At 40.5% G+C, this 12,436-nt stretch overlaps 1 protein-coding gene across 2 annotated transcripts in view; it reads right to left on the bottom strand.

The window, feature by feature from the left end:
* The window catches only part of RAP1B (RAP1B, member of RAS oncogene family), a 66,369-nt gene that overhangs the window by 27,138 nt on the left and 26,795 nt on the right, over positions 1–12,436 (bottom strand). For both annotated transcript variants that reach the window (XM_090042497.1, XM_090042498.1), the window contains exons 2-3: positions 10,804–10,890; positions 1,817–1,885 (exon numbers count right to left, since the gene is read on the bottom strand). In XM_090042497.1, the coding sequence (XP_089898623.1) occupies positions 1,817–1,885; positions 10,804–10,860 (126 nt within the window). In that variant the 5' untranslated portion in view covers positions 10,861–10,890. The remainder of the gene's footprint in view (positions 1–1,816; positions 1,886–10,803; positions 10,891–12,436) is intronic.

The following is a 12,436-nucleotide window of genomic DNA, read 5'->3' as shown; positions in this document are numbered from 1 at the left end:
ATTCAGAAGCGAGCCCAAGATTGTAGAAGGACAATGAATATTACGTTTTCATGTCCTTTGCTCCTTTTACATTCTTCTGATTCTGACAAAAATTAAATCCCATCAGCAAGAAATATTCACTTCAAACTACCTGTACAGGGAAGCTGTTAAGTAGAATTAGTTTCCTTTATAAAGGTATCTTTGGGAAATGAATTTCAGGCTTAAAATTTCAACCCAACAGTATGCCTAAATAAATCAGATATGTAATCACTGAATTAAAGTTTTAAAGAACAAATTTTATAAATAAAGCAAATCATAGGTTGAAAATATTTGATGAAAGTTGTATCAAGTTAAGATGCCAAAATGTTTTCTAACATACAAGCCATGAAGATGGCTAAAAATGCTATCACTCAATACCAGTTTTCTCCCTCTACTGTCAATTCAAGAATCAGGTCAATTCAGAGAACAAGAAAATTAAGGAATTTCCTTAGTCAGTCAAGACCCACACCAAGCGAGACAGATGGATTTGTCATTATAAATACCTTGCTGAAAAACCTCATTAAAACAAAAAACAATATGATTTTGTTCCCTGAACCCACCTGAGTTTTACATATCTCATAAAACAGCTAGGGGTTCTAATCTTGTTTGAAAGGTGATTTGGAAGATGTCACATGTCTTAAGATGACCTCCCAAATGATGAAAACCATACTATACAGAAAATGTTTTGCATATTTGTAATGTCTGCCTTCGTTTTGGTGTAGTATAGTACGGGGGACAAACCGATCTCCGGCTCAAAATTCCTGTCCCTATTTGTAGAACATATTTTAAGCAGCACGTTGCCGTGTCAATTTTTCTTTCTGGTTTCTTGTATGTTAATTTCAGTTCCAAATCAAGTTTTGTATGCCCAGTCAATGGTAATCAAATAAAGCCACAAAATGCAGGATTACCCTTTTGGCTTTCAGTGATCCTTCTCTGCAGCAGTCACCTTGCTGACAGAGAAGCACTCTAGATGATATAGGAGGATGTGGGGGGGTCAAGATGAAAGCAGGCAAGGGTTAGACTGGCCCTGCACCTCCAGGCTGCAGACAGGTGGTACACACGGTGCTAGACAACTCTCTAGAACAGCCATTTCATTGCTCTGCAAAGCTAGCTATTTCTAGCAGAATGACTTTTCTTTATTTTAAGACCACAAACTGCTTAAATGTCTATATGCTTACTATCTGTTGGGAACAGGGTAATTCAACCCTAAAACAACTAAACTCAAGAGAGATCATCTAAAATAGCGGTTCCCAATCTGTGATACACAGACAACCTATCAATGGTACATGGTAACAGACTTTTATAATTACTTGATATGACAAAAATTTGCTGATGGTACTTAAGGTTGAACTAAAAAATTTGCTGATAGTACTTAATGTTGCATCATTTTCAATTGGTGGTGCATAATCTGTCAGTTTGGGAGCTGCTGACCTAGAATATTTACCACCATTCCAGGTTTACTGCATCAGAAACACACTGCTACAATCAATGCATCCCTGTAATGCACACCAAGTTAATTTAGTTTGCTAGCCAGCAACACTTTTAAAGTTTTCACTGCAGGATTTTAAAATTGGAGTTATCCTTTTAGGCAGGCTCTTCAAAAGGAGGTCACCAGCAGAGACCATACCGATATGTTTGAGCGCCAGAGGTAGTGACCTAAAAGACTTGCACTTCCTGGACTTGACATGGATGTGCTATAAACACCTTGCTTGTCATTTGTATTTTGATTGTCAAAATCTATTAACTTGTTCATTTCAGCATTTTAATACAGTATTAATTGTACATCTATAGCATGTACCTTTCTGTAAGAGTCTTCTATCGTTGGATCGTATTTTTCAACAAATATTCCTTGAACAAACTGTACGGTCTGTAACAAAAAGAGTGTTTCCGTAAACAAACTTTTCTTGGCCACGTATATGAAACATCTTAAAACACAAAGCATCTTTCCAGGTCTACATAAAAACTGCCAACAGTATATTTGTTTTTATTGTAGGCACATGAATATTTGGGTAATGCTTCTGAACTGCTATAAAAAAGTTGTACAAAAGAATTCCCTCCCCATGATTATTAAAGAAAATAAAAGCCTATAGGCATGGTTACCTCAGACACATTTATATTTTATGTATGTCCCAAAATAGTTTGGATAATTGTTTAAAAGCAAAATTTGTGTTCACAGTATTGCAAGCATTGAAGTCACTAAGAAATCATTATTTAAGTACACTGGACAAAATCTTAATAAATCAGCAACAAAATTTAATAAATAAATGTTATATATTTTGTTATGCACCCTTTAACCCAAAATTCAGATTACTGACTTGTCAATAGCTGATTTTTCTGAATACAAATCTAAAATATGCAGCCTGGACTAACTGCCAGTCTTTTTTAGACTTCTGAACTATTCAAGCCAAGCCCTCTTCTTCTTTTTGCAACAGGCTGTTCTCCTGCAAAGACACAATGTATCAGGGCAAAATTCAAGCGGCTTATGAAAGACCATTCAAAACAGTTCCATGCTGCATAAGCTACTCTTTCTGCATGCCTGCTGAGCCTCTATGGGTCTAGCACAGTGGTTCTCAACCTCACTGGATTCAAGGCACCCCTCAGAAAATTCCAGGTCTGAAACTTTCACTCATTTTTCTGACTATGAAAAATAGGGACAGGCCATACAACTTCTGAGTGGTTATGGGCTGCAATGTATGGTCCCATTTCTCCAATGCACAGTGGGCGAATCCTGCTGCACTGCACCAATACCCCCCAGGCACCACTAAGACCCCCAGTTGCAGGTTTTTTTAGCCCCCCCACCCGGTATGAACTGTCCTGCCCCTAGGGGTGGAGGCAGGAATCAGAAGTAGGAAGGAGGGGGAAGGGGATCTTGAAGATTTTGGCAGTAGCAAAAAAACAATGTGGGGAGCACCACGCAGACCAGGAACCTGGGGGTCCACAGGTTAACTGTCCAGGGCCACACATGGCCCACAGTCCAGGTCAACATGTCTTTGGCCCTATGGATTCCTTTTTGAAATCTTTGGGTTTACCCTGTGAATTGTGTAGGTGTCTGCACACCTAACAGTGCTAATGTTGTGTGGCACTCTAGGTGAGAATCATGGATTTAGTATCAGCGTACAGGGACCATGTATGTATGACTGGTGCCTCCTGAGACTTGGGCGTACCATTTGTAGGTAGCAGCGGTAAGCAGGGACCACCTGCAGATGCTGGCGGCGGCAAGGGGGGACGGGTGGCAGGAGGTGACCACCTGCAGATACCAGTGGCAGCCAATCTCAGGGGGGCATGCCCCCCCATTTATCCCCCCCTTACAACTAGCTTATGGTAGGAACTACAGAACTCCTGCTCTGTTGAGCCAACTAACATAGCCTTAGCAAAAAGTTTGCCTAATAATATCTTTTTCTTATAAAAACAGGTTTTGTTTGGATCCTGCAGGCTTCTGACGTAAGCTGAAGTGAGTACTAAAAACCTGGAAATTCTGAAACCCAAAATACTTTCCCAGCATGCACAGGAACTCTGAATTATAGGTCAGGGTTACCAAGGTTTTCCATGATGCAAGATCTATTTTACAATATCTTGTTATTAACTTATCTCTGTAGTTGGAAGACATGTTGGATGTGCCCAAAATCTTATCTTCATACCTCTGCTGACGATAAAGTTGCATCTAAATAAGACAGATCCAGTGCAACCTCATTTTTAAAAACAACACACTGCAAACCAAGTGACTTTATTATAGCAAACACCATCTTTCAACAATCTTTTTTCCTGGTCCCACGAGGGTTTGTTATAAATGAGATTGTAATTGTATTACACAGCGAATCTTGCCTCTCACACATTCTCTAAACCATTACAGCTACAACACTACTACAAACTTTTCCACAGCCTCGACAGCATTTTATTAGACTTTGCCGGACACCTTCCCTCTCATTCACAGTCATGCAACATTTGTTACAACTGCACAGACTGTTTGCATAGGAAGTTAAATGCATTTACATGAGCCCTTTAAATACAAGTTAAATGCAGGAGACAACAAACTGGTACAAACCACTGTCCACAAACCATTAGCAAGTGTTATACAGGTTGAGGTTCTAGAGTCACCCTAGGTTTGTCCAGTGGGAAATAAGCTTTCTAGGAGGCTGACAAATTTAGGAACAAATAAAACATTGCCTATTGTCAGTTTTGCGTTAGTGTTCTTGCATTAAGCTTAGGGCCCCTACACAAATGTAGACCTAACACACTAGGCATCGCTCAAGTAAGATCATCCTTTGCTCACGTGAATTTAGTCTGTAATCTAAACCAGTGTTTCTCAACCCATGGGTCACAAGTATATATGACTGCAAAAACAACTTTACAATGGATTATCGTTTAAAAGAGAAAAACATGGGAAACTGTGGCTGCTATAGTTCCAGCCTGCAAGTGGCTGCTTGGGATCCCTTCCCATATCCCCTACACTTCCACCCCCACCCCCACCCCACCTCCCTCCAGCCCCACACATGGGAGGTCTGGGGCAGGACTGGCCAATGTTTATAAAAGGGTGGTGGTACAAAAAAAGATTGAGAACCACTGATCTAAACGATATGCAACGTGTTGAGTTTATCGCAGGAAACAAAGATAAGACATAATGCAGGACTGAGTTGCAAGGGAATAGCTTATCAAGGGAGAGATCGGCAAGTCACTGGCATGACGGTAATCAAAACTAATTATCTAAATCACCAGTTTTAAGTTTGATTTAAAACATGCAAATCAGCCATGTCACCACTTACCCCCTCAAAATTATGTAAAACTGCCAAAAACAGCCTTCTTTCACCCTAACAGTCCTCAGTTTCTCCCCAACTTTCCTCTCCACTCAGAAGTTAATTCCATGTTTTTATATAGGATTTCCTGAATAAGTGCGTCTCCATCTACATTCGTGCTACAACTTTCCCCCTCTGCTCTTAATGCATGTTGCTGCTGCACTTTCTAGGCTTGAGATCCAAGGGGACTTTGGACCTAAATTCGGTGGCACACTGGCACAAGAGACTGAAAATTCTATTAGATATGAAAATAATTAAAGAGAATCAGTAAGTAGCCACCCACCCCAACACATTTTCTAGAACTATACTATTAATGTCATTAACATACTGCAAATTTCTATTGGTAATGTGCAATTTTATTACAGAAGTTTCTATAAGCTCTGGCAGCTTGGCATAGCTGAAACATCATTGAATCAAGGATGAATGTGCTTATTTAGAAGTTTCAAATTAAGTGATACAATAGATCAGCTTGGAAAGAGTTCAAATAAAATTTATACTAAAATGTTACTCTTTTTTACATTTCAGCCAACAATCCACTGAAATGAACAGGTTAGTTCAATCCTCTTACAGCTGTTGTCCAAGTTGCCTATAACCTCAGGAAGAGGCTACTCTCAACACAGACTTCCTAATTTAGCTTGACAGCCATGAGCAAAGTTTATTTAAGTACAAAAATTGTAGCACCATTCTGTGACAGCCAAAGATGCTGTCCTGTCAACAACAGCTTCTGCAGTAAGATCCTCACTACCCAAACTACGATATATTCAGTAACTAAGGTTCTCCAAGATATGTCTATCCCACAGTAGCTGCACTACCTATTCCGCACATGAGACTGCATTATTTTTAACTGCAGCATCCACTGGGGTTACACATCTACTTTGGTTGTGTCCACACATGTGCTTTAATGTGCATTAACCTATTTTAATATGCATTAAAGCATGACAACAAAAACATGCTTTTTAGCTAGTGCACATTAAAATAGGCTAATGCACCTTCTTCTAGTACCCCTGCAATAGAGGTACTAGATTTAATGAGTATTATCTAAAGTGCATTAATGAACATGCAGACATGCCTTTTGTTACTACTTGTGATTCTAAGTGATCACAACCCTCCTTCTGTTTCTTTCTAATTAAAAAAAGATCCAAATTCGCCAGACTCCAAAAATATTAATGTAAAGATTCATACCAACTACACTGCAAAGCAAATAAAAGTTTACTTTGAAGTACATTGATTTTAAACACACAGTAGTCTGTGAAGATGAGAAAAACAGGTTTCATCAGCAGTGACTATAGGACACACTCCTAAACCTAGCTTCACACCTATTCCTAAATCCAAAATGTAGAGGTCAACATATCTGTGAGTTATTCCACACTGTTGAAGATATCCAGTATTAGCCCATTCCTGAAGCAGGCAAAATACTGTAGCTCATTCTACGTTATTCCAAGGCCAGTGAGGACAGAGATACTGGATAACAAGTGCGATCCATTTAGAGATTTTCTACACATGCATGCACCGCCATACCCCCACATTGTGAGGGTCTCAATCTAGCTTTCATTTTTGGAAGAGTGCAGTTTTGGGTAGATTGATTCAATCTAATCACAGCTTAAGACCACCACCTGGGACTGAGACTTTTTAGGTAAGACTTCACTACCAAATGGTCCATACAGAATGTCATACAGGAAAATTCAAGTGTCAGTGGTTGAAGCTTGGTCACTTCTGACCAAAGTGGAAACCATAAATAAAAATAAAAATCAGCCATTCCAAAATTAGCTTGAGGACTGCTGGAGGTCCCTAGCAAGAGTAGGTAGGATAAACATTTGTTCGAGGGTTAAGCAAGAAAAGATCAAACTTGACTGCACAGGCAGAATTCAAGCTGAGCTGCCAGGCAGACCTTAAAGCCAATTGAAAAGGCAGTCTATTCCAAGCAATAGGAAGGATCTTCAGTGCATACCATGCTGGTTTGCCCATATTAAAGAACATCTTCCATTTAGTTGGATAATTCTTGTTTGTCTATTTCTTTTACCCTGCAAGAGGAATTTTTGGACATGGAGGAAGCAGTCCCTGTATGCTCCCTCAATCGTCATTAACCACGTCAGATCCAGCAGCAGTGTGTGCAGACAAAAGTGCAGCTCCCTGCTGTAACTCAGAATGCTTTGCAGGAAACACTGAGTTACAACGATCTCCTGGACCAAACAGAAGTTCACTATTGGTTCCAGGGGGAAGGGGAATCTAGCTGCTGGCTGCCAGCCTGTAGCTGGTTTTCTCTAGCAACAGCCCCTCCACCCTGCCAGCCAGAGCTGTTTTCAGAATTGGAGGGAGAAAAAGGGAACTGAGGGAGCTTCTTCTAGGGGTTCCCCACCAGTGTTGGAGGGTGGGCTGGGAGAACTGGAGACCTTACACCTCAGAGAAGGAAAGGGGGAGAGCTCCAATTCACCCACCCCACCCCACCCTCCAGTGGGGCCAAAGAAGCCCCAAACTGAACTGCCTCAGCTCCCTTTCTCCCCTCCCATTCTGCAAACAGCTCCAAGGCTGGCAGGCAGCGCAGACACAAGTTACAGAAGATGTTATGCTTTGAAACGTTTTCAACTGAACCCTTATGCAATGAGGGTTCAGATTTTCACCCAATCAGCCACTTTTAAGGGGTCTCCAACCACACACTTCCGTTTGGCCACAACTATAAACTGCTTTCTGTGGCGAGATTGGGTGAAAATTGTCATGCTTTGTATGTACGTCAATAGTGCTGCAAGGTCAAAATCAGATATATTCAACTTCCTAAGTTGAATTCATGTTTCAGGTTGATCAGCCAAAACTGTCTTCCAGTTGGGAGTTTCGATGATTTGTGGGTTTTTCTCCTTTATATTTTATATCGTTCTGGACATCAGGAGGCAAAGACAAAATTTTCAAAATATGTTCCAGATAGGATGTGAGCTGATCAAGAATTCTGCCATGTGGTGCTGACACTGATAATAAACAAGTCTATCAGAGGGCTCCTTCACAGGAAAACTGCTTGGGATACACCTCTGTAGTAACTGCTTGCAAGTTAGAAAAACTGGAAGTTATCTGCTCAGAAAATGTGAACTTATTCACCACTCTTGAGAGCCATCCAGACTGTTCCATGTTCAGAGTTTGATAGCTTCCAAAATAGAAGATTGATAGCTTCCAAAATAGAAGATGGATGCGTTCCTTTCTGTCAGCTGACAGTGCATTGTGTGATAATGCCCATCAGGATCCACACTTTCGAGTTTTGAACAACTAGTAATTAAGTCATACATGCTAGTCTAAGTGTGGATGCCCATAACATCTGAGGACAAGGTACCTGGTATTTGTAGGTTTGCCCAAGTTGGCTCCCCAATCTGGCCCCAATGCATCCATGATTAAAAAAAATCATGGCTGAGTAAGCAATGGTACACCTCCAAACACATCCTGCAGTCTGGAAGTGAAATTATCACCTTGTTCATTTGGAATTTTACTGGAGAATAGGACAACCAAAACAAAAGATGAAGAAGTCAAACAAAAGTTGATAATATTTGTGTGTCTGAACACAATGCTATGGCTTAGTAACCTCAGAAATGCGCACACCACCAGAGTATGTTTGGCTTCTATTCAACGAACAGCAACTGGGAAAAAAAAAAAAAAAAAAGACAACAGACCTAGGTTTGAAGACCTGGTACACACTATGACCTGGACTCTCAAGGCTTTCAGGAGCTCCTTGTGATAACAGCATAAAACGTAGCTGAATCAACAGTGAGAGAACAATCTAGGCTCCCATGATCTCCTGCTGGGATCTGCATTTGATAAGCCCTCCAGATAATCGCTGACACAAATAACTTCCCTTCTGAGATTTCCACTACTGCTAGGCACTTTAAAGATTCCTGATGCAATCCAAAGCTCAGGAATCAGTATTGTCTACTGGTACTAGCTGGTTCTATGATAAGCTTCTGGTATTTCCTGTGGGTCATATTGTTTACTAGATGGAAATTTGTATCCTGTAAAGTGGCATAACCTGCCTTTTGCCTTAAAAGATGAGACAATAGAAGTATTACCTAAATGAGGCCAAGTCCTTCAATTATAAGTAGTGAGAGAGAAGAGTTGGCAACTCTTAATATTTCCTTAGGTGCTACTACTATGGGTCCTAGACAAAGCATCAAGGCCACTCTTGTGCTCGCAACAGGCTCTTATGCAAAGGATCCCTGAAGAGGAATGGGAAGAAGGTAAATCGAGATGTAGAAGTGTACTAGATAGCTTTGAGAAATGTCCAATGCCTGTTTGTTGTATACTAGCAGCCCACACCAAAAGGTAGGGAAAAACAGTTCCTAGAGGTGGGGGCAGGTTTCCAGTGACTGAACACTACAGTAAAACTCCCTGCATCTAAGGATGGAGAGCATTCCTCAGATAAATTTGCCTTCCTTTAAGCTATTCTGACAGTTTACTCTAGCAATGGGATGAGATCCTCTGCTGTGCTTGGAACTTGTATGGTTCCCTATAAAAGGAAATTATTATGTACATTTTAAAGAACTAAAATGTAGTCCATGAGAGTATGAGGCATTATTTCTGTTCTTTGGCTGAAGAGCACTATCCAAAGGACAAAGTACTGCAAAATCCATGCATCCTCTATGGTAGTGTTTTTCAACCCATGGGTCACAAGAATATATGAAAGGGTCACAAAGAAACTTTAAAAATGGATCAACACACTTTAAAAATTAGTTCTCTTTTAAAGGAGAAAATAAACCCATGCAAAACCATGGGTTTTCCCTTCCAGGTTGGCAGAGTTCCAGTCTGCAAGGCTGCTTGGGGTCCCCCATTCCTCACACACTGGGGGGGACTTGGGCTTAGGGGTGGCAGGCAGTGGGGTCAGGAGTGAGGGGCACCAGCAGGGGCAGGGGGCTGTTTTCTGCTTAAACTATTTATTGGGTTGGGGCTGGCCACTGATGTTTACAAGTGGTCCTGGCACGAAAAAAAGTTGAGAACCACTGTTCTATAGCACTTTAGATGCCTAGGGCCAGAAGATCCAACTTACAGGGCAGCCAAATGATTCTGGAGCCCTATCAGATAGGGACTAGGCCACCTATTAATTATGTCCTTGTAACCATCTGGCCTACCTTGATGCACTTCCTTCAAATATTTCTTATTCTCCTGTGAAATTTCAGATGGGTAGCTCTCTCCCAACTAAAACCTGTTTGCTACATCTAGTTTTTCTTCATAAAATTGAGGGGGTTGGTAGACTTTTTTGGATACAGAGTATACTAAAGGACAGGGCTAAGATTCAGAGAGACCTAGACAAATTGGAAGACTGGACCAAAAAGAAATCTCATAAGGTTCAATAGGGACAAGTGGTAATTATACATCACCACTATGCTGGTGAACAGAAACAAGGAAATATTAGGGTATGAACAAAAGATACCATTGTCTAACTAGCTGGCAGGTTTATCCAGGCACGGCACTGACTGGACTCAGAATGTAAGTCCTGGTTCTATTTATATTTACAGCTCTCTGACCCTTTGAGCTAAGCAAATCATTTCACCTTAGCAGCCAAAATTTCTCATCTGTGAAAGGATAATGATACTTGGCTTCAACTGCAAAACAGATTTACAACATAAGAGAACTGTACAAGGGCTAGGTATTATTAGCAAAAAACAGATGGATAAAGTCAAACATATCTCAGATTCCAATTTTAAGCTTCAAGCTGAGACCATACAGAAGACTGAGTTGTTGTTAACATTTTAAACTTAAGCACTCTTTTTAATACCAAGGGTCTGATTTCCAGAAATTGAATAAGTGTACTTTCTTGCACAAAAGTAGTTACAGCTGATGAATGTCTATGCACAAACCACCGGAGGCAGAGATGAACATTGAGTTAAGTGACTATCTAGCAATATATACTCACAAGTCACAGTATGTTTATGAACGTACATCTACCTGCTTACTGAAAAGAACTTATAAGCAGCATGCCCTCTAAAAGAGAAAAATTACTTATAGTAGTTAAAGAAATACTACTTACCAGAGCAGACTTTCCAACACCTCCCGAACCAAGAACCACTAGCTTGTATTCACGCATGATGGAAGCGTTGGCTTACCCCCTTGATACCTAAAATACACAATAAATTACTTAGCAATCCTGTACTACAGAAATACTAATTTAGATCTTTATTTTACAGTGTCTTTATGTTAGCAGTTAATTCCTATCCAATTGTCAAACAACAAAAAGCTCTTTTTAACATTAATTTTATATCCACTAACTGCAGAATAGATACCACTCACTATATGAGTAATAACCACTATTATTCTGTAATATTACTTTCAGGGTTAGTATGTATAATGCAGTTTATCACTTATCCACATAGTAAAAAAAGAATCTTTCAGAATATTTTCTTCACCAACAGAACAGGTAAGCTGGTATCTTTTAAAAGAACTGTTTCTCACTCAGTGCTGAAGTTTTCAGTGAATACTTGTGAATGGGACCTATGCTAAGCTTCATTAAACAACTCCTAGTCTTCCAGCTCCCTGAAGACTTGTGCCTACTTATCTTCAGCCCCCAGGCCACCCTCCACAAAATTAGACACAACCCCACAGCCCATTTCCCTCCCTCATCTTTGCCAGTACTATGTAAAAGCAGCTCTGCTACTTTTCATGCTAAAATCAATCCACAACTAAGCAGTTTGGCACCAGGAACATTTAGCTGGGTGTGTGGGGGGAGGAAGCAAGGAAGTAATCAGCAGGCTGCTCCCTGCCAATGGACAGTCTACTGAACCAGGGTATCAAATCTTTTGTTTAAGGGCATTTTGTCCACTGCTTTATAGATTTCATAGACATTAGGGCTGAAAGGGACCTCACAAGATCATCAGATCCAGCCCCCTACCCAAGGGGCAGGAAGTGAGCTGGGGTCAGATCACCCCAGGAAAATAAGCATCCAAGCATTTCTTAAAAGGTATTGAATAGGTGCTCGCACCACTTCTGGGGGGGAATCTATTCCAGAGTCCGGAGACTCAGACATTTTTCCTTATGTTCAGTCAAAACCATCTTCCAGCAATGGTCTTCCTGTTTGTTCCATCTGTGGTTCTCTTGTGAACCCTTCCCAACTTTTCTACAACTTGGTTAAAGTGCTGACACTTCAACTAGATGCAGTATTTAATTCCTGGTGTGACCAGTGTTTTAGAAGATAAAGTCTCTACTCCTACTCACTTTCCCCACTATATGCATCCAAGGATCAAACAGAGTTCAGAGTGGACAAATCAAATGAACCTTAAATTCTTTTAAGAGGTGCTGCTTTTCAGATACTATCTCTTGCTTTCTCTTTCATGATCATGGCTTTTCGTCAAGCAATGGACCCCTCTTAAAGAATGCTCTTAAAAGAGTTACCTCATGTAAGATGCCGAGCCTTCTGCACTACAAAGTGACCTATAATTTTAGAAATTAATTTTTTTTTGTTACTGGCTATACAAGATCTTTATTATGGAGGCAAGTCCCCCATGATAATACAAGGGTTCTGATTTGATTAAAGGGTCTCTTGATTCGATTTGGCTGCTGAATTGGACCAAATCTCTACTGAATCGAATCAGTGACTGAAGCTTCACACAGCCGTACCGCATAGATTCATAGATTGTAAGGACGGAAGGGACCCTGGAAGTTCATTG

This window comes from Crocodylus siamensis, chromosome 4, assembly GCF_052110815.1.
Source record: "Crocodylus siamensis isolate JL-2025a chromosome 4, ASM5211081v1, whole genome shotgun sequence".
Lineage (NCBI taxonomy): Eukaryota > Metazoa > Chordata > Crocodylia > Crocodylidae > Crocodylus > Crocodylus siamensis.
Note: the sequence above shows the minus strand (reverse complement) of the source record. Positions and strands in the feature narration are given on the sequence as shown.